The 25624-nt window shown below is 42.9% G+C and overlaps 4 protein-coding genes across 4 annotated transcripts in view; 2 read left to right on the top strand and 2 right to left on the bottom strand.

The window, feature by feature from the left end:
• LOC126561876 (PTB domain-containing adapter protein ced-6) overlaps positions 1-25624 on the top strand; it is a 359240-nt gene that overhangs the window by 93876 nt on the left and 239740 nt on the right. The window lies entirely within an intron of this gene.
• LOC126562639 (LIM/homeobox protein Awh-like) overlaps positions 1-25624 on the bottom strand; it is an 82209-nt gene that overhangs the window by 28324 nt on the left and 28261 nt on the right. The gene's annotated exons all lie outside the window — the stretch shown is intronic.
• On the top strand, positions 10803-12131 carry LOC126562273 (DNA-directed RNA polymerase II subunit RPB1-like). Its single transcript, XM_050218733.1, has one exon. It carries the CDS (start codon positions 10803-10805, stop codon positions 12129-12131), a length of 1329 nt encoding a protein of 442 aa, XP_050074690.1.
• Positions 20428-24623, bottom strand: LOC126565952 (LIM/homeobox protein Awh-like). The gene is made up of 4 exons (XM_050223152.1): positions 24609-24623; positions 21358-21539; positions 20834-21270; positions 20428-20745 (listed from the first exon to the last, which is right to left on the bottom strand). Exons 1-4 carry the CDS (start codon positions 24621-24623, stop codon positions 20561-20563), a joined length of 819 nt encoding a protein of 272 aa, XP_050079109.1. The 3' UTR covers positions 20428-20560.

Raw genomic sequence — 25624 nt, 5'->3', positions numbered from 1 at the left:
TTGGATGTGCTACAGGTTCTCTAAGATTCTTCCACCCACCCAATGGGGGGTCAAAATTGAATACCATAAATCGCACTGCCATCGCAAATAGGTGGAGATGGATGGAGCATTTCACCCAGTGTACCCCGATAGCCCGAACTGTCAAATGATAATTTGCAATGTGCTAAAATTTATTTTATTATTAACACAAACCCGGCATGTGGGAGCACGCGGTGAAGCGTGAACACTGCTGCAGCCGAAAACTAGCGCGTGAAGATTGCACCCAACGGTGCAGCCCCGGCTCGGGTGATCGGTTGCAGTTGCAGTTTGCCGCGGTGGCTTCTGTCCGTGTCCGATGACCGATGGGTAACGATGATTCGAAACCGGCGGGATACTTTTGCACAACCGGACGGAATCGGCACAAGAAAGCGCTCCACTCCCTCCCTGCCAGGCCGGTGCACTGCTTTGGTGTTCTTGGGATGTATTCTTCGTACTGCGTGTGCAAGGCGATCGATAATCGAATCGATTGGCTTCTGGATTGGATTCGGAAATCGGTTTAAAACGCAGCTCAGCTACAGCATGAGAAGTAGCCGCAAGGGGTAGTATGTTTTAAGTCGCTTTTTTTGCGTTACGCAGCTGAAAAATGAATGCATATTTCACCACGTAACCCGCCGTCTTCGTTGTTCGGACGGACACTGCCGGAGGCCAAATCGCTGTGGACATTGAAAAAAGAGATCGGCAAATCGGTTACAGTCATTGGTTGTTACTCGCCTCCGAGGGTTGCTTTTAACAGGGAGATTGCTTGCGAGCTTTAAATAAGAGTGTGAGGATGCATTATGAATGCTGGGCTACCTCTGTTTCTGGAGGTTAATGAGAACTCATAGACAATAATTCTTGAAAAAGTTAATGGTTGGTCATATTCAGATATGGATTTTTAAATGGATAAAGTGTTGTGTGACTGTTTAATTCAGATATGATTGATGACGATAACCGAGGCTTTTTCCACAAGAGGCTTTATCGCTTTAAAACCTTTTAAGTACGTTTCAAAGAATCCTGTTGGGATGGAGATTATTATTATCCCCGTCTAAGACGATGCCGTCCATGTGACTCAGAATGAGCTACTATCAGAACTTGGGAAATATATCTGATAATGAATGCGTCACCTGCGGTCCAAGTGACTCTATGGTGAAATGGGCAAATGTGAATATTCCCTGTCGTTTGAAAATGAGCCACAAATGCTCCCGGAACTCTCAGTTTCAGCATAGTTATAATTATCATCAAAGTCAAAAGATTTTGCGATGTTTTCAGTAACAATTCCGCCACAGTTTATCAACAAGTTTCGGAAGGTATTTGTACTAAACACGCCATAAATTCCACGCTGAAGAAACTTTTCTTCTTGATCGATCGATAATCGATCATCTACGCTTCGTATCGATCTATTTACACTCCACAGGCCAACGCCACATTGGTTGGAATAAAACACAACTGTCTACCATTTATCTACGCCACTCTGTAAAAGTTCATCTTTTCTCAGGCTGCTCGATTTCATTGCTCACTTTGGTTTGTTTTAGTGCCTTGCGCCAAAAACAAAACCTCCCGCTTATCAAGATGGGACGATTGTCTTAATCAAGCGAAACGTTTGAAGAAGGCCAAGTAAAACGCACCACCACCAACCATCATTCACCTGTTGCACGCGCGCCTGTGTGTGTATATTATGCTCTGGCATGCGGAAAATTAAACAAACAACCTACTCTAACCTATCAATAAACCGGGAAGGCTCGCCTCTCGCCAAACACACGCCCATTAAACACCGCTGGCGTACCCATTATCAAGACCTTTCATGCGGTAAACATGCCTTTCCGAACAGCCACGAGCAACAACATCATAAATGTGTTGCTGCTTGAGCGCACAATTTCGTTTCAATAAATTATTTCCCTATCGACGTCGGGGTCAATCAATCGCCCATCGTCCCTCTTACACGCCAGGGTTGTTTTTTTTCGGGTGGCACCTGTTGAAAAACGCACCTAGAGTGATCCGGACGAACCGGGGGGAGATAGCAAGGTCTAGAGCATAAAACTGACTAATTTTTCCTTGCTTCGATCCGAGCTTTATATCTAGCCTAACAGCGGTTTCGAGATGGGAAGTCTGGTGGGAAAAATCGTTCCCATGGACCAACCCAAGTAACTACGATAGCTGTACGTTCTGGACTGGTAGTAAAAATGGCAATAAACAGCAATTAGACAGCCTGCTTCGGCGATCATAATCCGCACTCGGTTCCGAAAAGGTGCTTCAAACGATGACATTCCAGACACTTGGCTACCCAACGGTCCGGGTCCTAGACACGTCCCGGATGCGCCCAATAATCACAATCATCGGGCTCCAACCTAGCGCCAACAATAAAATGCACATCTTTACGGTGGGAAAACACAACGTGACATAGGCCTCTCGTGGACAATTGTTCTAATCTTATTCGGTACGCTAATTGACACTACCGATTCTCACCGTACACTGGCGTTTTCCTATTTATGATCTAGATCAAAGCTGAGATGCTAGAGATGATCTTGTTTTTCTTGCTTAATGTTTTACCCCATTCCATCCACACCAAAAAAAAATGAAGACGATTTTTCTTTTCAAATCGATAAATCTTCAAAAATCGTTACCTTCCCGGCGGGAGACCACAACGATCGCGGTCCGCACGGTTCGTCGCTTTGAGTCTTTCGTTCTGTATGGCTCCTAGCACGGATCATGCGCTACCATTATGATGGGCCGGATTTCGGTCAATCCTTATAGGACAATGATAGCGCAGATAGAGTGAGAGCAAAGTAGAAACAGGTCGTGATCGTGATTTTCGTGTGACGATCGTGAAAACTGATGCCAACCGGCATCTCTCGTAACCATTTCGGCAGGTTGCTTTTTTCGGTGCAGCTCGCCTCTTGGAATGCTAGGCAATGGGAAAGTCGATGAGAAATGAGCCCGGCAATCGGTCGGACCTATTTGTACTGCTCAGGCACCATTAACATATTAATTTATCAAATTAATTACCGTCGTAAACTGGCGCGAGAAATCTGTGTGGATCGACCGCGCTCGATCGTTTCGCCCGTGTCCAATATACTCCGGGGAAGAAGAAGATGTAGAAAAGCTTGAGCATAGACACCCTGTAATAGTGGCAAGCGGGCAAGGATCGATGATGCCCCGATGTTGTGGCTTGTTGGTGAGTAATTTGTTCACAACCGAAGCGCCCTCTTGTGGTTCGGTGTGCTTTCGATCTCCTGCCGAGCTGTTGACCTCATGTAGCTTAGATGCATGCCTGCGTGTGTATGTTGCCGAATTTTGGGAAACAATTTGTCAATTTTTCAGCCTAGGAATTGCCATTGCGCAAAGGGAGCCGTATTGGGGCACGATCCGTTTGGGCAAAGGGTGAACGATTAAAAATAGGAAATTTTCATGGATTAACGAAACAAACTGTGTGCCGTGGAGGAGAGTTACACACACACACACACACAACCGTTCCTTTGGATCAGTTTCATATTTCTTTCCCCCTGGGGTGTTTGTTTGGTTACGGTTGTGACTGTAGCATGTGGGGAGGTTTGGAAATCGCACCTAGTTTAGCGCACCACAAGCGGTCCAAGCGAGCGAGGGTGTTTGTGTCTGCGCTGCGCACGGGAACACGAGATACGCGCCGCCGTTTTTTTCTAGGCTCACTTATCATCCATTCGATATGGCGCTCTGGCTAGTGGAAATGCGTCCGTAGACAGAGCACAGCTATCGTCGGTTCGTAGCATAACGAGAAGTTCAACCAGTTCGATTTAACCTCTTTGAAGTATTGATGGCTTTATTCCTGACTGGTTTACTTGTCCCAACCTTACCAGGGAACAGTTTGATGTGAGTTTGTTGCACTTTCTTTTTATCTAAACAAAATATTAGTAGTACAGAGTTGCCAGATTTTTTTTATAACATTTTCCTTTCTGTGTATGTTTAATTTCGCTGTGTAAAATATCTGTACAATCGTGTTATCTGAACCTTTATTTGAATATTTGTTTAGCTTTCTTTGTTCATTTATCTGGCAATGGTTACACCTTTCAAAAACTTACGCACTTGTCCTATCACATTAACTATTTTATCTGAAAGAGGTAAATGTAGTTTTTAAAAACTCAAAGCCTTCAAAGAAAATATCTTTTTATATGTTTTTTTTTTAAATATGTGTTTTTTCACATTATGCAGCACGCATTATATCTAATGAACGCATGAAAATATTTTTTGTCTTTTTAAAAACAAATGACTACGATAAATCGTGTCGTTTTTGTTTATTAAAAACAAATTTTTTTTCCCTAACTTTTTAAGTAATAAATTACACCCGGCCCTACATTGCCGCCGCGAAACATCTTTTGCTTTATCGCTAACGACTGACCCGGGACGAACGGAGAGTAAATAATAACAAAAACGCGACTAAAACTTCCAAAAAATAACTGCGCTAAGTAAACGATGCCCGTCCCGGTTTCCTTTTGAAGGGAGAAGCCCGCCAGTGCCATCGAAAAATGACGACGACCATTGCGCGGCACATTCCGCACCGTCATGACTCACAACGCAACGGGCAACGGGCGGGCAAATGTTGTTACAATTGGACAATGGTGTAGGTCCGTCTTTTTTTTTCGGAATTTATGTTGCCGCGGATGAGCCGCCCAACACCGCACCGGATCCGTTCATCTTAAGAGGGCTGTTGTGGATGAACGGTTTTGTATATTTTCTGTAAGCATTTGCTACGATCAAAAGACTTCAAGACACGAACCCGAACGGTCGCGGCAAGGAAGTTATGATACCAATAGTGGCATTTTTTTCTTCTTTTCGTCGTTGCTGGTATTTATCGATACAATTATTCGTTTTCGGAGCTTAACCAGTGTGAAGGTGTCAAAGGAAAAGTTTCCGCAGTCCGAATGCTGTCCGTAGCTGTCACCTTTACTGTTACGGAAAGGTTCAGCAGGTCAGTGCGCCGGGAATAAAAAAGAAAAACCCCACACAATGACATTTCGATGCTCGAACTGTGGATGCTTCTTTTTCGGAGCGTTTGACTGACAGTGTATACCCGTACGCGGGCACTTCACGAACGGTAAACCCCACTCGTGGTCGGTGCGCTCAAGAGGACCGGCACATCTAACCCGGTAGTGAAGGATGTTTTCGTTCAATTTTTCTAATGAAAATATTTACCCAAACTTTGTGCTGAAGCATCCGGGCACAAGGAATCGGAAGAATTTTTGTTTTATATTTCGATTTTCGTTTCGCTTTCGATTCTCCCTTTTTTTTCGCTTCACTGTGGCTTAAGTTTCGTGGGAAGAAAGCGTGTTTCGGATGCAAATGCATCACCGAAATTTGAGTGATGAACATTTTGCCGTAGTCGGCGATGACAGTCAGGTGTCGATCAGCTGCGTTTGAGCAGCAGAATGATAATAATAAAAAGAGCTTCTCTTGCCGCTTCTCTTACACAAGAGATTGGTACATTCTGTTGATCGTGGTTTTTTAAACGTGCTTAAATCCGGTTCTGATTGTTGGCAGCACGGATGGAAATTATTTTTTTAATTATATTCACAACATCGCGCGACACTAGCAGACACTGTGTCGGAGATTAATCATTTGTCAAATTAAAAATAACAATCCAATCCAAACGGCACAATGAAGGGGTTTAGTCAAATGGTAAGAGAGACAGGAATAAAAAGAAACAAACTTAAACACCACCTCAAAAAAACCAAACGGCGCACGCACAACCTCGTGCGATTTGCGTGAGCCAAGAATGAGGTTATGAAAAATTGCCAGAATTTGCATAAACTTGTTCAACTACTGTTGACACCTGAGACGGTTCGCTGAGCTTCTCAGCCATGCCATCGCATTTTTATGTTTTTGGTTCATCTCGTACCACAGGAACCATCCATCCTTCGCCCAGCACAAGCAGCTTCCAACGACGAAAGGGGACACATTTAAATTTTCAAACCGTATAAAAAGCACAACACAAAAAATCGACAAACATCAGTTTCTGCTGCGCTTCGAAACGATCACCTTACATCGCGGTACACGCGACCACTTCGCGCCAAAGTTTTGGCTCCACCAGAACTGGGGTGAAATTATGTTATATTGCGCATTGCGCGGCGATCAACGCGGGCCATGCGCAATAAATCACTCGTGTGCTGGATTTTGTGTTTTTCGGAATTCTTAGTGGCTGGTTTTGTGGTGACATGGGGTGATACGGCTGTGGAAAAATGTTTAACAGCTTCGCACATCCATCTTGCTACTGGGTTGGGTAGCTTGGCTTTTGAAGATAGATTATGAGGTTATCTTTAAAGCAAAGTTAAATATTTTAAATGAAAATGTATCACAAAAATTAAAAATTACAAATATGAGTATTTTTGTTGTTGTTGTATGTATAGCACGCCAACGATCATATGGTCACACTTGAAGCTGCTGTGTATGATTAATCGTTCGAAAATCCATCATCACTTATTGCCTCTTGTTGGACCCTTAGCATGAGTAAACAATTTAATTCAATACACCGGAGGCGTTGAGCAACAAAACACTAACACTTAGAGATACGGGTTTATCATTTCAAGCTAGCGTACACCCCAACGAAGAGGCGAGCACATCATAATCGAGTTGACTTGATCAAATAGATTCGTCTTAGCTGGTCCAGGCTCTGAGCAACGATGGGCTCACCACTGCTCATGTATTCTTTTCCCCCATCCAAAGGATACCCTTTTATGTGACTTCAAACCCAAAACCGGACGCAACAATTTAATGCAAAGAAAGCTCGATCGTTCGTACCGCAGCACAGAGCATGCTTATACGGTACCGAAATAAAAATCATATTTTTTCAATCTTTATTACTTATCACGCAAGAAAAGGCACGTCCGCACCAACCGTATGGCCCTTAGAAGGCATACGGCATGCTGACATTTGTCATTGATTCGGTGCCGCTCTCTGTCTCAGCAGTGCCGGCCGGCAAAAGTGGTCCCGGTTCGGAGCAAAAATAGAAGTTGGGCTGCCACACAGGGACCTCCATCGATGGTGTGCGGTTTCGTTTTTGGTTTCATGGGGCGTGAAGCGTACGGCTTGAGAGGTTCCTTTTGCAGTTTACACCTGACGGAGAGGATGCCGCAGGTTCACTACAACTTGTTTCCACCATTCGTGGAGATCCATTAGATCCCGACAACAAAGCGTGATGTTTATGGCGATGGGCGGTATGGGCTTCGTTCTTGAAAGATGCATCCGAATACAACTCATGGAGTTTTATCACAATTGCAATGCATGCAGTGTAATGGTGTAAGAAAGAGATGGTCTGGTTTGTTTTCCTTTATAAATTAGAATTCTTCTTCATTTATTTATAGAGGCTTTGAGTCTTAAAGACTACATTCGCCTCTCTACTGTATAAATAAGTGGTATAATCTAATACAAAATTATTGCAGGTGTGACTTTAATATTATGGAACATTATGGAATGATAATGGATAAGTTAAAAGTATTGCTTAAATATCTCTATATAAATGACCGATCCGTAAGAATCGAATAAGGCGGTTCTGATGAAGTTTGTCGGGCGATAGAATTGTCGTGTAATCGGTGTCTAGTTGGCAGGTGGCTCGGTGTGTCGTATCCATGGCAATCTGTGAGGATGTGGCGGACGGTGATGTCAACACCACAGGATTTTTCTAGGAAGTAGGAGTGTGTAAGGCGGGTATGACCTATACGAAGGCGGGAAAGGACTCGTTGGGTGTGACTGGACTCGGTATTTTCCCATGAAGCGGTGTTGTGCTTGATGGGACGGAGTTTGTTGCTTAGGTCTAGGTTGTGCCATGTGTGAGCTCCAGTGTAGGGAGATAAGGGTGTTGGTGAAGCGAATGGCATCTCGGCGTGAAAGGGTGTTGTGTGGTTCATCAGGTCGGAGTCGACCATCAAAATTAGAATCATTCTTGGAGTTACTTATTTAGCAAAAGAGTAATAATAATAGCTTTTGAAACTAATTTTTTTTTTTTGTACCACATCCCAATGAAATTTTGCCTATCATTTCGTTTTTCTTTAACATTAAGCTCGCATACTCCTAATCCTGACTATCGTTCCTTATTCCAGCGATCTTTCAACGATCAACGATTGTGGCTTCAAATGGATTCCACCAAAATATAAAACTCCGGAGAAATTCCAAATTTTCCAGCTACTTCAGTCTTTTCTTGATTACTACGGATCTTCTCCGGATTACTCAGGACTTTTGAACAAAATTTACTGGACAATTCTGGAGCAGTCCAAATAAACTGTCTCTGATTACTCCGCACCGCTGGATAAATAATTTCAATTGCTTCAAGCTCCTCTAGAATCTATCTTGCAATGATCTGGACGACTACTCTATCTATTAGGGATGGGATCCACTGTATGCAAAGCATGCCTGACACTTCTTTTCACTATCGAACTTCTGTCCTTCCTGATACTACCGCTAGCATCCGGCGTTCCTCATCGCTCACAACATTTGATACGTTCATCGCTATGGTGCATCCGCTAACGGCGCTTGAAAATGCTCAAATTCCCAAAGAAAACGGATGGTTCCGTTTTTCATTTTTGCCGCTAGGTAAAAGTTCTACTTACACATCAGTTCCGTAACACCACCTCAAAACGTGCCATTCGCGCAGTTGACTCTCTTGGTGTGGTTGTGTTGTTTTTTATCCGGTACTTTTCCTCATCGATGGTTAAAGAACAACGCACCACACGCTTTACCGTCTGTTCTAGTTTGACGAACGTAGTCTGAATAACTTCCGCTGACCGATATATGATTTGCTTATACCTCCAAACCCTGTCAATGTCAACCCTCTTCGAGCTCTGTACGTGACCAAACATTTTTGTTTTTTTTTTGCCAACTGTTTCTTTTTTCTCTCTCACTCAATACAACGTTGAAGTATTCCCAAAACGAACTTTTCAAATTCGGTCCGCCGGCACTGTTCACGTGCACGAGTGTACGCACCGTGGTCGAGTGCAATGCGCGGTTACGCGCGAAAAAGTGTGCCCACTTTGAGGCGTCTTCTTCAGTGGTTCCTTTTGCTTGGCTGCATTTAAATAATAAACGTTTCTAGTAAAACGTAAACGATCCACCTCGAAAAGCAAAAGAACCGTGAAGGCGAAGTGGCAGTCTCACGTCGCTCGGTACAAATAATAGCAGTAAGTGTGTTCGCCCGGACGATTGTGGTGGCCAGCTGCTTACGAAAGAAGTTATATGTTTAGCTTTCCTTCGGTCATGTTTGCAACATATTTGCACTTGAACTATGGCGTTATGCAACACGTGTAGATTGTTGGCTGGAGAGAGACCTGCACACAATCGAAGTTCTTTTATTTTGTGTGTGTAACACAATCCTAAAATTACATCAAGCTTAAACAAATCATGTAAATGTAATTCACATTTATCATCATGTTTTATGCTCACAATGATGCTTCACAATGGTCATAATCATAATTGATGTGAGTTATTTCATAACAAACTAATCAACCATTTTAAGTTCCAAATTTTTTGTTCATTCAAAAATTTTGCTTCCCATCGGTAACGTTGAGCTAGAACCGTTATACATTGCTGTCTCAAATTTTCCTCTACTATCAATCAAGAATTTTTTGAAGCATTTTTTAGTTACAACATTCTTCAGCTCTTCGTTCTGCCACACTGACATACTGCACTCAATTGTTTTTATGTGCAATTGATATTTTTTACCCTTAATTCTTCACCTAAAAAACTCCTTCTAGAAATGTTACTCTTGAGGCGTCCATTTTTTTATCTTCAGTTTACAAATGTACTACGGTCACGTTCGTTACACATTGTACCGCGAAATAAGAAATTTGTAACTGATGATTGTGTTTTTTTGATTTGACTTTTCTAAGAAAATGTCTGTTTAACATTGCTTTGGAGTTTGGAATGCAACGTTATAGATTAACCATCATTAAAGGAGTTTTTGTTGTATTCTTTTTTCGATTCGAATTTTTATGTGGTCCAAGTATCGTTACTTTCTCCAATAGGTCAAGTTTTTTAAACTCCCTATAGGATGAAATAAGGTTATATATGAAAATAAAATTACTGTTTGGGTTAGTATGAAGATACACCTGCTGCAGTGTAGATATTTATTATATCACTTTATAAAATTTTACTCATTACATGATATTACATGTCGCCATGCCGCAGTGTTTGCAATACATTGCATATATTTTACACGTTTCTTCGTACATTTTGAAGTACTTTATGGAACTCTACTGCAGCCATACGTAACTTAACCTAACATGCATTGTTGAAATTCGTCATTTTCGTACGCTAAATACACGCTACACCAAAGAAGGTGGTAAATTGTTTAGTTAAGTCACAAATTCTCATTTAAACAATTCACAGTCATAACAGACGTTACGTTGTGCGTTTCTTCGTTCTCGAGCAAGAATGTGATCCGAGTGTGAAAGCAAAACATCACACACCTTTCTTTTCCCTTATCGGTGGCAGCGGTCTGCCACCGTCTTGGGTGCCTTACCACCTTCCTGGTTTTCTTTTTGTGAGGGTACGTGCGCGTCACTTGGGTAACGCGTAACGCGACCCGCTCATCGCTGATTTTGCCTGTGCACTATATAAACCATGACCCGTGGATGCAAAATTCATACTCAACATTCAGCTTTCATCCATTCAACAGCGAGCTACATCTAGCAGCTACTGAGGAGGTGACTACCAGTGTACTTTTTAGGGTTCGGTTCAATCAATTACAATTTTTCCAATTTTCTCATCTCTACCTGTGATAGTTTTCGTTTTGACAACTCTGTTTCGGTTCCACACACGGGTTGAAGATGAAGCTGGCGACGGTTTTCACCGCGACGTTGATCGTCATCTTTCTTCGGTTGGCCCACTGTAGCAAGGAGCCAATGTATGGCCCGAAGGCAAGCACACTTGACCACCGCGCTTGCTCGCCACCACCGCACAGTTACGCCAGCAAACGGGTAGGAATCTCTCCAACAACTCCCTACTACCCGAACAGTTACGAAAGTCACGAAAGCAGTGAAGAACACCGCATGACTGCGGTGGATCATTACATGCCGAAGTTCCATTGCAAGGATGGACACTGTCCGGAAAAACGGTTACCCCTGTCGCTCTGCGTACAGCTGCCATCGGACGCACACAAGAAGCTGTCGAAAAATCTGCTCCACCAAATTGTCTGCTCACTCATGGATCCTTCGAAGCATCATCCTACTCCGGGCGCCCCGTACGAATCGCACAAGAAACCCTGCGAATATCCCAAGAAACCCTGCGAATGCACTAAAAAGCCGCACGCTCCACCGAAGGAACCTTGTGATAAGCCGAAGGAAACGTACGAACCACCACACAAGGTGTACGAACCGACGCCGAAACCATGCGCCGAAGTGAAGCCGTCTTACGAGCAACCGAAGAAGGCTTACACGCCACCCGCACCGTACCATCCAACCTATGCGCCAGCGGTGGATCATTACGAGCCAACCAAGAAGCCCTACACTCCACCCCACGTCCCCTGCAAAACTACCTATGCCCCCGAGAAGGAATATTACGAGCCAACCAAAAAGCCTTACGTACCACACAAGCCTGCTTGTGGAGCATCGGCTGAGGTGTACGAGACGCCCAAGAACACCTACAAGCCACACAAACCTACTTATGGAGCATCGGCCGAGACATACGAGCAGCCGAAGAAGGCATACGCACCGCAAGCACCACCCCACAAACCAACCTACGGAGCATCGGCTGAAACGTACGAGTCCAAGAAGTCCTACACCCAGCAGAAGGAGTCCTATGCACGTGTCCAGTACGGTGCGCCTAAGGAGACGTACCCTGTCACCGAAAAACCTTGCCATAAACCTACCACCCCAGCTCCCTACACTACCCCACGACCAACCCCCTGTCCTAAGCATCCCACCACGGCCCATCCTTACACCTATCACACCACACATCCAACCTATGCTCCGTACACCGTCCCACCACGTTACCCATCCATGACGTACAACAGTCAGACCTACCCGAAAGCATCTCACGTTCCTGCGAGCTACGAATCGAAAGCTCCAAGCTACGCACCACCACCAACCTATCCGAAGCCAGCGAAAAAGTCCTGCCCGTGCACTGAACGTCGGCCCAGCCATAGCTACAACTACTAGACAGAAATGAACCAGCTGCTGCTGTTGATCATAGGCTTTAGACATTTAGCTTTTTGGAGATTGTTGTAGTTCAGGCTAAACTTATTTATTTTAGGTGTTTTAATAAATTTACTGAAAGATTCATTAGAAAATGAAATTTTTTGTTTTATTGCTATTAGTTCTTTAGTTAATATTTGTAAGCCTCTATCAACACTTGAATTAGGCATTTCTGAGGTGAAAAATGTACTCACACTTCATGGAATGTTTTTAATTGTGATCACGCTTCGAAACACGTTGCAGTTGATTGCATAAAAACGTGTCTGGAACGTCGAAAAAAGGGTGAAGAAAGTTTTGTGTGAGTGTGCAAGGTTAAATGCTATCAGTGGCTAGATGCAACACGCTATATAACGCCTTACACGTGAGGTTATGTGGTATCTACCTGCGTGGTATAGTGATGAAGCATTTCAGTTTTAAGGTTTTCAATAACTTCTTTTACTAGCAATTTAGTTGATTTTACTTTAGATATCTTACCATTTTTGTAACAAAGATGGAGAAGGGAATCGCACAAGGTAATCTTTATTTTTATGTAGAAATAAGCTCAGCGGTGATTTTTCTTACTTTTCTTGGCCCGCTTTATCGAGCATGTTTATCCGATGTCTCACTGACGATGGGTAATGTCACGATGATGGGTCACTGACGAGTACCTTCCTGGTGGGGCATGGAATACCTACTTTAAGTACTGAACGGATATTTCGACCACCAAACAGTTCCGCTAGCTCTTAGTTCATTCTTCACACGCCCTGCCCGCACACATCGCTAACGATACGCCTTGGCACTTGCCGTTCGGAAATGACAAGGGCTTGCTCGTCTCATGTGATTCTGAAGTCTACTCGAGGATTACCAAAATGCCAAAATACCAAAATGACGGAACAGTATTTAACGTGAACCTTAATCAAACTATTTTAACATGAAGACATTCATCATGATAGTTTGTAGATGTTTAACACCTATTAGCAATATACTTTCTCTTCGTAGTCTGCATGCTCTGTAGTATTTTTTTCTGATATGACTGTCTCATAAATTGCATTGAAATTCACGAGTGCTAATATCCAACAGGTTGATGTCTATTTCATCAATTGATTTATTGGAGATCAACCTCTTAATGAACAAGTTACTGATGAACTGATTCCTGGTGGAGCCTTAGTTCGATATCTTCATCATTCGAACCCTCCATTTACTGTATTCCGTCGTTTTAGTTCAACCTCTGCTAAAGAAAAAAAAATGTCGATAGCCCGAACTTCCTAAGCAACCACAGCATCAAATTCTGTTGCTAATTGCTTAAATTTGTCCATTTAAATGTTGTCGTTAATTTAAAGATAAACTTGATTGCAGCAAACAATTTATTTTGTTGTAAAAAGTTTATTTATGCTACACACAAAAACCCTTTAAGATTAAAGATGGGTACATGGTAGAGGTCACGAATGAAATGACTGTTCTACTACTGCATATGACTCTTGAGCAATTAAAAATGAATTCCAACACACAGTTGACCATTTTTATCAGTATGAGGGATATACGAGAGCAATACGTTTCTCTAACTGCTGCAGTAGTCTACCTGATAGTACCTTTCATAAAGCTTTGGGCCGCGGGAGACGTCGAAGCTCAAAATTTCAGGCTCTTATGAGTGTTTGATATTTTCTCGCTAAGAGATGAGATCCAGGCGGTTACACAAGCTATCTGGCAGCTACAAGCTTCAATACAGTTGTATATCGATTTCAACAGTTTGAAATTTCCTGTGACTCGCTGCACAAAAAGAAGTAAAAAGAAATGCTTCAAGTTTCATTCTTCTTGCAAATCTAAGTGGAACTAGTAAGACTTAGTATGTGGCTGGCTAGTAGTGGATATGGAACTAAATGAGTAAAAAACCATTTTCATAACAATGAGGATATATAGCAAAGGCGTAAACTCTCAATTTCCCCGTCAAGCTGCGCAGCTTCAGAATAATTTATTTCGTAACAAAAAGCTTATCCTACATTCTTAACGCTTACTTTATGACCAATATAACAAAAAAACATGTGTATTGCGCTGCCACATCCCAGCCAGCTCCAGGTCACAGGTATTTACATTCGCTCGGTCAGTGAACCTTCGCGCCGTAGTTTAGTTGAACGATCTTTGCGCATTGTTTGATTCCAACTTCCGGTACTGCGGGGTGGCCGTCTTCTCGCCAGTGGCATCCCCAAAGTTGCTACCCCGGTGGGAATCGTTCATCAGCGTTCGCAGCATTCTCGACACCTGTTCCGATCCAGCCCCGCTAACCGCAACCGGAGACGGTCCTTGAGCGGTCGAAGCGGGGGCTTCGTAGTTCGGGACAACTTGGCTTTCCGATGCGTAGAATCCCGATCCCAAATGGCCGTGATGGGGTTTGCAGTTGCAGTTTTGCTTACGGCGCAGCACCTTGATCATGCTCTTGCCGGGGATACAGTAGTGATGACGCTTTTCAACGATTACGAATCCACAATCGCCACATTCGCCCAGGGGTGGACGAACTCCGTGAACGGCGTACGGGCAGGGCAGCCGATTGTCTTCACCTACCACCGTTGGTGCGTACTCTTGCGATTCTGATTCTGCCATATCGAAATACGTCTGGTCTTTGAAACCATGCACGGACGACACCAGCAGAACGACGAGAACTGATCCAAGGACAATGCGTAGCAGAGAGGAAGCCATTTTTTCAAGCAAGCACGTAACAACGGAAGTGTAACACTGCACGTAATACCGGAACCGGAACACACACACACTCGCAGCGGAAATGTGACAAGCTGAAGTTGCTACCTGAGCCGATGAGAAGCGGAAGCGAAGTGTACTGCTCTTTCCGGCGCCGGGACCATTTTATAATGCATGGCACCAGGTTCAAGGACTGCCCATTTCTTCCGCCTTTTTCTTTCGCCACCACACTTGGGATACTTGCCGGGTTATCAGGCCCAAGCGCGCTGACAGCAGAACGCGCCCGAACGGGACCACCTCCTTCACCGCAACCGGTTCAATGTTTACGCACGACTCAGCGTTCCGGCTACGTGCCCTGGAGAATGTATAATTCGACCGCTTAAACGTTATGGTTTATTTCGTGGCTGCGCACATTTGGTTGCGCATACCTGTCACCTACCGGGCCGGTTGTTAGTGTTCCGTTTCAACGATCGACGTTGATATGACGGGTTTGTTTGGTGTTATTTTTTTCTCCGACGTCCAGCGTTGCGTCCGGTTGTCGTTCGTGGAGAGGTTAAACAAAGTGAAATTGATTACGCACGGTAGTCGGTGCTTTCTGTGAACGTTTCAGTTCCGTACTATCATTTGACCGGTGTACTAGCATTCCGTGGTCACAGGATGGTTTCATACTGAGACGAAAATCGTTGTGTTAAGTGTTAAAGACAAGGTTGAAATAGGAATTTCTGGTTCAGTCGGCAAGGTACTTCGGGACAGCTTCCAAAAATGTTATTGTCGTTTAAATTGGTTCGTAAATGGTCTCCTAAGAGTAAGTAGTTAGTAAAGCACGTTCCGGGCATTACATTTTTGCTTGAAGACATTTGGGGATGGGAATCAATAGTTAAAAAGAAATGATCACTTCTGGCTTAATTGACTGACTTTTCCAGGGCTGGATAATCAATGTTGCTTACAGGAAGATGATACTTGACACTGATCCCTTTGAGCGAGTAACTAATCTCGCTACCAACCACCGGATTCTCCCCTTTTAATGAATTGGTGATCATTTTTTCAGCCATACAAAGCATCCACTTAATTCCTACAACGCCATCCATCGAAAAACGCAACTGAAAGGACATGATCGATCCTCACACACACAAATGAAGCTGTCATTTTTGTTTTATGTTGATCAAGAGTTTCCTGCGATCGTAAAATGTGTTTGAGAATTTAAAACATAGTTGTTTGATACATTGAGAAAGATAAAAAAAAGTCTTCATTCACTTCTCCTTAAGCAGTTAACCATAAGGTAATAGAAAAACAAAGATAATATGCACATTTTCCTGCATCCTCTAAACCGCACGATCGTACGACGGTTTTGCGCTGCTACTGACAGAAAAGAAAAACAAACAAACAACGCCAACATTCATTATCCAATCGCAACTCGATGATGGGAGGATCGATCTGGTAATTGCAAGAATAACTCAACCCGATAATAGCTTTGGGCTTCTGCACCGCAGTTGGTGAAGTCCATCTTGAAGGAACGAAAACTGTACCTCCTTACTGCCCATTGCACAAGGGGATAATCCATTCTTTCTCAACAACAAAAAACACACAACCGTATGGACAAAAAAGTAATGGATGCATCAACGAACCAAACCCAAACGGTCCAATTTTTTGTCTTAATTTACGTCGAACGTACAAACGGAAAACACCATTGCAAAATAAGGCGTACCACGGGCAAGAGGGGCACGGTCCATGTGCAAAATATACAAAGTAAAGACCGGGAGTTCGAATGTTCCACTCCGCCGGGGCTGTAAAAACATGCAACGCTATGGGAATCGTGCACCGGCATAGCTGGAAGCACCCAAAGTCGATCGAGTGGCTGATCGATTTACGATCCGACCGAAGTATTTTAATTTGAAGACTAAACCGAACCGAACCGAACCGACGAAATATGTTTCAATTAGTTATTGAGCGACAACAGAACCGGGTTGCGGTCATATGTACGACGCACGGATCGGCCAAAGAAACGAAAGCGGATACAGCAGAGTATCTACCCGGCAGCATATTGACGGTCTTGGATGGATTGAAATGAAACGAAATCGAGCTGCTCGAACCAGCAACATTCTTACGCCCTTCGGGACTGCGAAGGAAATGAAAATAAAATCGCTTATTTACAACCCGACGGAATCCTTCGCGTGCGCGTGTGTGTTTGGTGTGGTCATTCGGAAAGCGTTTCTACACTTGTTGTTGTTTTTATGATGCGTGTTCTCTGCTGCTTGTCTTCATCCCCATCAAACCACTCCTACCCAACGCAGGTGAATCTCACTTTGAGCTGCTTCTTTTGTCTTCGATTTTTACTCATCGCGAGGAGATGTAGTAAGTTTCTTTTTTGTTTTTACATTTTCACGATATGTGCATAAATTAAACCGCGAAACCAATTGGCAGTGCAAATACTGCATAAATCTTACCGCGCGGACATTTAGGATTCATAAAAGTAACGATATGAGAGGTGATAAAAGTAGTATCCTTTGCCTACCAAAATGGAACCGACCAAAGGGCAAAAAAGGGATGTTATGTTCGTACGTACGTATGTTTCCTGTGGGGAAATGGGTTTGAATTTCATGTCCGCTGGCTTGAGCAAACTGTTGTAAGAATATGTTTATGACTTTGTTCCCGGTAACATTGTCATTGGATATATTCTGTTCAAACTGTTGTTGAATCTCGATTGTTTGGAAGCGCATTGGAGTAACAGAGATACGATACGCTTGTTACATACATCCGAAGTGGCTTCCGTTTGTACTTTGGATTTTTTTAGCGTATTTATTTATGATCTCTCAGGACAAGAATTAGATTTTACAAGAAGCTGAATGCAAATGACGTGCATCTAGACCGCCATTTTAAGGTAGATGTTTTATTTTTTACAAGCATTTTCTATAAGTTTCTTTTGCAATTGCAGAGTTTGCAATGCTCTACAGAATATGATGAAAATTTTCTTTGCAAGCGATTTTTAGTGCAAGGAATCTTCTCACTCAATTTCATCAAGGCCTGTAGATACACTACTGTGCCCGAAAAATAAAGTGACGGTTTTCCTTAAATGTTTTTATTTATTAGGCCAAATATAATGAAACCTTCGAAGTAATCCCCTTCCGATGCAATGCACCTCTTCCACCTCTTCTCCCACTCCTCGAAGCAGGTGGAAAACGCGGAAGCTGGGATGGCCTTTAGTTGCACCGTCGATGCGGCTTCTATCTCCTCGATAATGTCAAAACGGTGTCCCCGAAGCGGGCGTTTTAGTTTGTTGAACAGCCAGAAGCCGGCTGGGGCCAAATCTGGCAAATACGGCAGTTGCGGAACAATATGGCTGCCATACGGCCAAAACGATGGCCGTATGGGAGGACGCATTATCTTGGTGCAAAAACCTGCTGTGTTTTTTCCACAAATCCAGCCGCTTTCGCCGGATGGAGGTCCACAACCGCCGCATCACGCTTAGATAGTACTCTTTGTTCACCGTTTGGCCCTTCGGAAAACTTTTCGGACACAGGCAGCTAACTCAGTTCAATTTCAGCTAGAAGCTATGCGATTTCGATGTTCAGGGTTTCTGAGATAAACTAGTAATGCTCAAGCCATTTCTGGACACAGCTCAAAAAGAAGTGGACAAATTTACTGAAATAACTTGTCTGAAATATCAAAGTTCTGTCACAATTCAAACATTGTTTAATCCTGCTCGTCTCTTGGTAAGCTTACCTTCAGTGGCATCATAAAAGATCTACTGGAAAGATTCCATCTACCCATAAATTTTCTACTTCATCTTGAGGAGTGCCTAATCTTGAGAAATAGCTAAAAATTTATAACACATTTTGGATCACCTGTGCGCTCAAGGAATAGCGTAACCGGAAAGACAATAGTCAATTAAAATCCTTCCGGTCAAGGTACGAATCTCAAAGGAAGCGTATCTCTTATTTTTGTTAAATCGTCTGAGCATTACGTAATTGTTGCAGTCATTTGTTCCGAAACAAGCAGTTTCGTTTATTTGTAAAATCATTACATCATCAATATTAATATTTCTGCCACAATCTTATGAAAAGAACTTTGTGAATCCTTTGAATTTTCTCTCCTTGGCAACAAGCAAAGCAGCACTATTGCTCCTTCTGCGTAAATGTGTCAAAGTGCGCTGTTAGCAAGCTCACCCAAAAAAATAAAATAAACACACAACCACGCACACACCAAAACCGCCCGAAGAAAGTCATTTTTTCACCTTTATTAATGGGGTTCGATTTCCGTGCTACCATTTCGATCACCTCCGGTGCCACACACTGGTCGGAATTGTGCCACCGATCTGGCCATACCACGCTCGTTTCTCCGCTCGAACCAATTCCACGATAAGCCTCCGGCACCGATCGGCACCATTTATCACATTTAATAGGACAAAATGCCCTCAAGTGATGGTGGTGTGCAACCACTTTTATCGAAACGAAAGGTACGAAATTGAACTCCCCCTTACTGCACGATAGTGGCAATAAGTAAAGACGATCAAAAAGAGGGCTTAAACCGAAGAAAGCAAGTAACTATCGAACAAAGGAGAAGGAGGGAGAGGGGGAGGGCTTTTTAAAACAAATCTTTGCCACATTCTGGCTACTAGCCAGAAGCTTTCAATTATTTTCACTTCCTCGATCACTCGGTTTCGAGGCGGAGTAATTGACCGGCCGATTCCCTTTACTTACTTGCGCCCGCTTTGGGAAACCACCCGAGGGCGAACAGTCGCGTTTCGGTCGTTTGTCTTGGGTGCAATTTTCACCCATTGGAGGATGAATAATCGCCCCGATAGACGGTGCGTCGTGGGTTTCATCTGAATGAAGCTGTACGAACATAAATTATGAAATTAATTTCTGTATTTGTTTTTACTGGCCGTGGTTCGTGCAGCAGTTGGGTTTTTGTTGGTTTTGGAAGAATCCTTTTTTTGTGTTTCTTGGTGATTGCTTTAAAGCCTAAAACCGAAGGAGGTTGTGGTTTCTTTATAGCCGCATTACTCTTACCATTTGGATTCACCTTCGTTTGACATTTCAATTAAAATCGATCGCACAAGGTTTCATCTAAATTAGGCCTGGTTAGCATATTGAAACACTTTGTTGGAAGAAATAAAAATCAGCTAGTAACTTTCCAGGATTTAATATAAAATTCTTAATTTTCTAAATGACTTCACTATTTTACTTGGTAATTAAACGCAGAAATAATCATGAAAATAGCAACAATATTTGATGACAAATAAAGTTAATAAATTCGGAAGTAAATCGGCAAGTAAATTGAACACAATCATTTGAATGTAAACCGTCATTTGTGGTTCCTTTCCGTATATTTAACCGTATAAAATGTTGATCTTTTATACTGTTGCACATACCACATACAGCTCCTTGAGAGACATATACCATTTGGCAAGCTTTTGCTGTACATTACAGAACCTTAGAGCATCGTGCCTTTTTTCGCAGCAATTATAAACCAACTGTGAAATTGCAACTAATTAATAGTCGTCCCCGGTGGTGCTGTTCTGAACTCTTGGTTAGCTCGTTGGCCGACTCGCCAGCACCGAGCGTTATCTCGCAAGGAGCACCCTATGCTCGTGTGGGACTAAAAAGCCAACGGAACACGGCTCCGGTCACCTGTTGGCATGTCCGGATTCGTTCCGCAATCGTTGGTCAATGGCACTGTTGATCGCAAACATCCATCCATCGATGGTATGCCCGCTGCTGATCGCGTCACACCACGAGATTGATGAAGCCGTGCGAGTTAAAGATTGGTGTCTTGCCCAGGACACAATCCTCCGGTCCAATTCCACCGAGATGGTGTCCGGGTAGACCATCATTGCTGTTACTGCTGCTGCAGCTGTTGTTGTTGTTGAGATCCGACCGCATCCCACTGAACAGATCCTGTGCTCGTGGTACTGTTGGTGAACACAAACATTTCAAAGAGAAATTCAAATTATAAGTCCCATAAAACTACTAGAGTACAATTCTCTTAGACACACTCACCGTGTACATGCTTCTTCTGCCGAGCGCGCGAATTCTGGAACCAAACCTGAGTAACGCGCTTACTCAGTCCAGTCGCTAGGGCAATACGCTCCAGATCCTGACCATCCGGATTGCTGTCCACCTGGAAGTTGGCCTGCAGAATCTGGATCTGCTCCTCCGTAAATGTGGTTCGAATACGCTTGGTCTTGTTCTTCCCATTCCCGTCCGCATCACAACCGTCCTCACTCGAAGCCGTACCATCGTCGATCAGCTCCATGTAGTGCGTTTTGCACAGCACCCGTTCCTCACAGATTGCAAACTGTTCCCCAGTGGACAATTGCCGGCCACATGAATCACAAGCAAAGCACGCTAAATGAAAGACGTACTCCCGGGCCCGTCGTACCCAATCGGTGGCCGATATGGAGCGCGAACACTTGGCACAGCTCGTCTTAAACTTCCTGCGAATCAAGAGAACATACAGCGAGACAAAGATAAGAAATGAGTGATCCACAGCACGATAAGCACAAGCACGAAGTGCCCCTTACTTGATATAATCCGCTTTGCAGTACATGTCACCGTCGCGAAGATAGCACGAAACCTGACGCTCCAGTGGACAAAAACAGACACTGCAACGTAAACAGGACCCGTGCCAGGCACTGCCGTTCACCTCGAAGACGTATCGATCAGTGATCGGTTCGGCACAGTTACCACAGGTTTTAAACTCCGTCTGTAAATGATGGTTGGGTAGAGAAGAGACGCCCGAAATAGTTACTTATTACATTATTTCCTGCAATCAATTGAAAATCTTTGACAATTTGTTTCTGCGATTAGTTACTAACTTCCTTCAAAACATACGTTTTGACGATTCTAGCGATACAAAAATATGAAAATAATTAAGTTATCTTGAGATCATTCTATTTTATTTTTATTCTATATCAGTAAGCATAAAAGAAATTGAAGAAACATGAATAAAATAATTAATAATATCTTAGCGTAGGTTATAGATAGTTTATTCTACATCAATATATTGAAAACAATTAAATGCCATGAAAAAATTGTACAAAATCAGCACAAGAAGAACTGGGAATACGGCACGGAACCATAGCACATTAAATAAATTAAATAAAAAAATAAATAAATAAATAAAAAAAAAGTTTAAAACATTTCACCAAACATTTTTAAACTAAAAATTTTTCATTTTTTAAACTAAATAATAATAGGGTACTAGAAATACTGCTTTATTGACTAAAAACGCAAAAGATTTTTGTTTAACATTCATCTGTATTTGATACGCTTTATTCATGAGTTCAGCTAATAAAGAAGAACTTAGCTTACTTGCACATACTTGATTTTTTATGGAAAAGAGCTAAACTTTTATTACTTTAAATTTTTCAAAATCAGTTAGGTGTCGTATTGGTCTTTGGTTCTTCCTCTTTGGCTCTACTCAATTTTGGCTCGAAAGGTCTAGCCCTAACATTTTAGACTGTCTTCGACTTTATTTTTCCCAAAAATGGATAGTCAAGTCCTTCCTTAGGAGAAGACAGTCCGATCACCAAAACGTATTTGTTACAAACTCAAAAAGGGTTGATCACTGCTCGTTCAAAAACTTGTTTCATAATTTATAATAATTTGATAATAATGATTTTGGTTGAGAATATTTGTTCAATTTAGAATAAAATAAACCAATTTTACATAGAATATATTTAACAGTTTTTTTTTACCTTCATTTCAAATCGTCGGAACTCTGACACTATAAGCACTTCTCTTTTCTTTCTTTCCGATTGTTCAAATTATCAGTCCGTCACAAGTTATTTTTTCAATGTTTTTTACACATCTATTAAATTGCACTTTTCATAAACCAACTTGCACATTAGAGCTTTTATCTGTAACACTTCGTCAACACAGCTTTATATTGTAAGTTGCACTTCTCTTCTTTTGAATACACCCCCCGTCCTTTTATTGAAAACTTCACTCTTCACTTTGCAAACAATGCCCTTTCGATTCGATACCAACACCTTCCGCTAGCAGAGTTAAAGTTCTATTCACAATACAACAACTCATTCAACCTTCCCAAGTGCCCAAAACGTTCCGAACCTCCGTAGGCCGTCATCCGCCGTCGCAGGTCAATCTCGAACTGAGTCCCTTCATGCCAGCAGCCTCACAAAAGGCCTAGAAAACGAAACAACCCTATTCCGGTACCGAGCTGCCTTTCGTGAGATCTCTCCACGATCCCATCTGGCCAGCCGATCTGTGCTGGCTAAGCAAGCAAGACGTCGGCGATGAGGATTCACTGGCTCTCTTTCTATGCTCTTCTATTTGAGAGCTTTCCTCTTTCCGTTGCTCTCACCCATCGCTAGAAATCATCACCCCTGGTGCTGCATTCTAGACATTTTCCATGTTCGCGCACACTCTCTATCGACGCTTAGAGCACGGCTCTATGTACTCGACACGCGCGGCAACCCAACGTCGGAAAACCCCACCGTTGTTGATCGACCTTCGACAAGAAGGAGTAGGGCAAACATGAAGATGACTCGCTTCGTACGGCAGGGCCGCAACATAACACGCCCCTTCGATTTATGCGCGATTTATGTTGCCTTTAAGCGGCGAGTGTATGTATCTGTGCTTTAATGCTGTGGCACCCTTAGTTCAAATGAAGTTCTACTGGAGGGTGCAAATACGGGCCGATACTTCCGAGTAGGTTGCTTTTGTCACTTTTGATGTTGTTGGAAGTGCTTTTTTGTAGCTAATATTCACTAGATTTATTGAAGAATTAGCGATGGCAAAGATGTGTAATACAATGGTACAAGAACTGTACAAAAAATAATATTCTCAAGTCTCAAGTCTTCTCATGAAAACTGGTAGGATTGTAAGCGATGTTAAAGAGCACATTATTCTTGCGCTTGTATTCTTCACTGCTTTCTCATCTCTAGCAGAGTGGTCTATCGACTTCCAAGTGCGTCGTTTCCGGACCATCCTGTGGTATGAAAGAGCCCTTCAAAGTATATCCAGACAGCCGTTCCAAAACTGACACCGAAAGTGTCTCGTCTCACAGTGATGTCATACCTTTGACAAACCGCGTACCAGGGTAGCGCCCCATACCAGGTTGCATAATTGTGTCCCATTCAGATGCAAATTATTCTGCATACCTTCCGTACAGACGGGTGCACACACAATGTCTCCAGAAGTCTGGCCTGTCACGGTGTCACGGTTTAGTGGCGAGAATTCGTGTGACAAATTTTTCATCCTCCAGCCCAAAACACCCCACACATGAGGGGGGGCTAATGTGTGATTAGAACAGTGAAGGTCGCCGACCGATGCTTGCTGTCCGTCGGGACAGGCAAAAGATGACCGAGAAAGGACTGCAGCGTCCGAACAGCTTCCGGACGATACACGATGAATTTAGACGAGTTCAGCGTGACGTTTCCAGCCACCTGGCTCCAAGACGTGGGGTTCGCTGGCTTGGAAAGTGAAAAAAAGGGAAAAAACATGACGGATTACTCAAAACGACACGCTTGCTGGTAGCCAGCACAGACGGGCATTCGAACGTGTGACATCGCTTTAAAGTCTTCAGCTACCGTTTGACAGTTTAACGAGCGACTCTTTACGGATCAACTGGGAAGGTAATGGTGCTGAATGAGACGCTAGCACTGACACACCTTTTCGGCTGCATCCTTTCCTGTCCGGGTGCTTCGTTGTTCGCTTGTTTGCATTCTATTGCCGCACGCGTATGAGTGTTGGACCTTGTAGTGGAGCTTCTTTTGGTACACTTTTCCCTGCTGCTAAGGTGAACAAATACTTGAAACGTTTCCATTTTTGTAGCCGTTTTTTGCCATTGAATGGATCGGTTCAATTTTGCCTTAACGGATTGTTTGAATTTGCACAAATAGAGAACAACTTAAACCGGCGAATGGAAGGCTATTTTGTGCTCGCTGTATTGGCTGTTTAAACATCAATTAGAAGTGTTTGTGAAGAGGACAAATTAGTTTTGTGTGTCATAATATCCCTACAAGAGCATTGTTCTGTGTGCTAACTTTCTGGATTCACTACATTTTTTACAATTGCTGCTTAAAGAAAAATAGGAACAATCCCAACTTTCAGCCCAAGTAGCTAAAAATCGGTAGATAACCACAATTTTTGTTTTGTTGTTTTTTGTTGCCGTGTAAAGAGCGGCGCCCGTAACACTTCAACTGGCGCAAGTTGATTAATTGATGGTTCCAAAATAAATCTTAACAGTTAATTTTACCCAAATCATTCTAACTTATTCAAGTAGCCTAACCATTAGACGCGAGTAGCATTTAGGCTCGTCTCGTAGAATAAGTTATAATGAATGAACTATAAAACAAGCTATCATTAGTAAATTGATTCGTCTCGAATCGTTATCGCACTTGAAGTATATTAATTGCTACTAATGCATCAAAAGGTTATCAACCTCAATTTCTCCAAGGTTTCAAAACCTCCGAAAAAGAAATCTTCAAAAAAAGGGGACGCAATGAAATCGGTTTTCTCACCCAAAACATAGGATGATTACAATTATCACACTCACTTAGGCAAAGATTGGACATTTTCCCCGAGGGTTTTAGTGCACTGTGAAGAAGAATTAGCACTCTTTAGCTGTGTGTAGTAAGTTTTACCTTTTCCTATTTGTCTTAGCTTTGCTCGTTCATCCACCCGAAGTCCAGTTTTTGCAGAGAAGTAAACAAATGTCCTGTGAAAAGAAACGAAATCAATTCCAACGGAACTCAATGAATTTAAGATCGTCCAGCTGTGTGGAAACTCCACTCCCCTATCTCACCACCAAGCACGCTAAGGATA

The sequence above is a fragment of the Anopheles maculipalpis genome, chromosome 3RL, assembly GCF_943734695.1.
Source record: "Anopheles maculipalpis chromosome 3RL, idAnoMacuDA_375_x, whole genome shotgun sequence".
Classification (NCBI taxonomy): domain Eukaryota; kingdom Metazoa; phylum Arthropoda; class Insecta; order Diptera; family Culicidae; genus Anopheles; species Anopheles maculipalpis.
Note: the sequence above shows the minus strand (reverse complement) of the source record. Positions and strands in the feature narration are given on the sequence as shown.

Coding starts and splice junctions, on each gene's coding strand:
- LOC126562273 (XM_050218733.1), top strand. CDS start 10,803: ATGAAGCTGGCGACGGTTTTCACCGCGACGTTGATCGTCATCTTTCTT.
- LOC126565952 (XM_050223152.1), bottom strand. Junction 21,271..21,357: donor TGCAAAGCGGATTATATCAA/GTAAGGGGCACT, acceptor CTTGATTCGCAG/GAAGTTTAAGACGAGCTGTG. Junction 20,746..20,833: donor GCAGAAGAAGCATGTACACG/GTGAGTGTGTCT, acceptor GTTCACCAACAG/TACCACGAGCACAGGATCTG.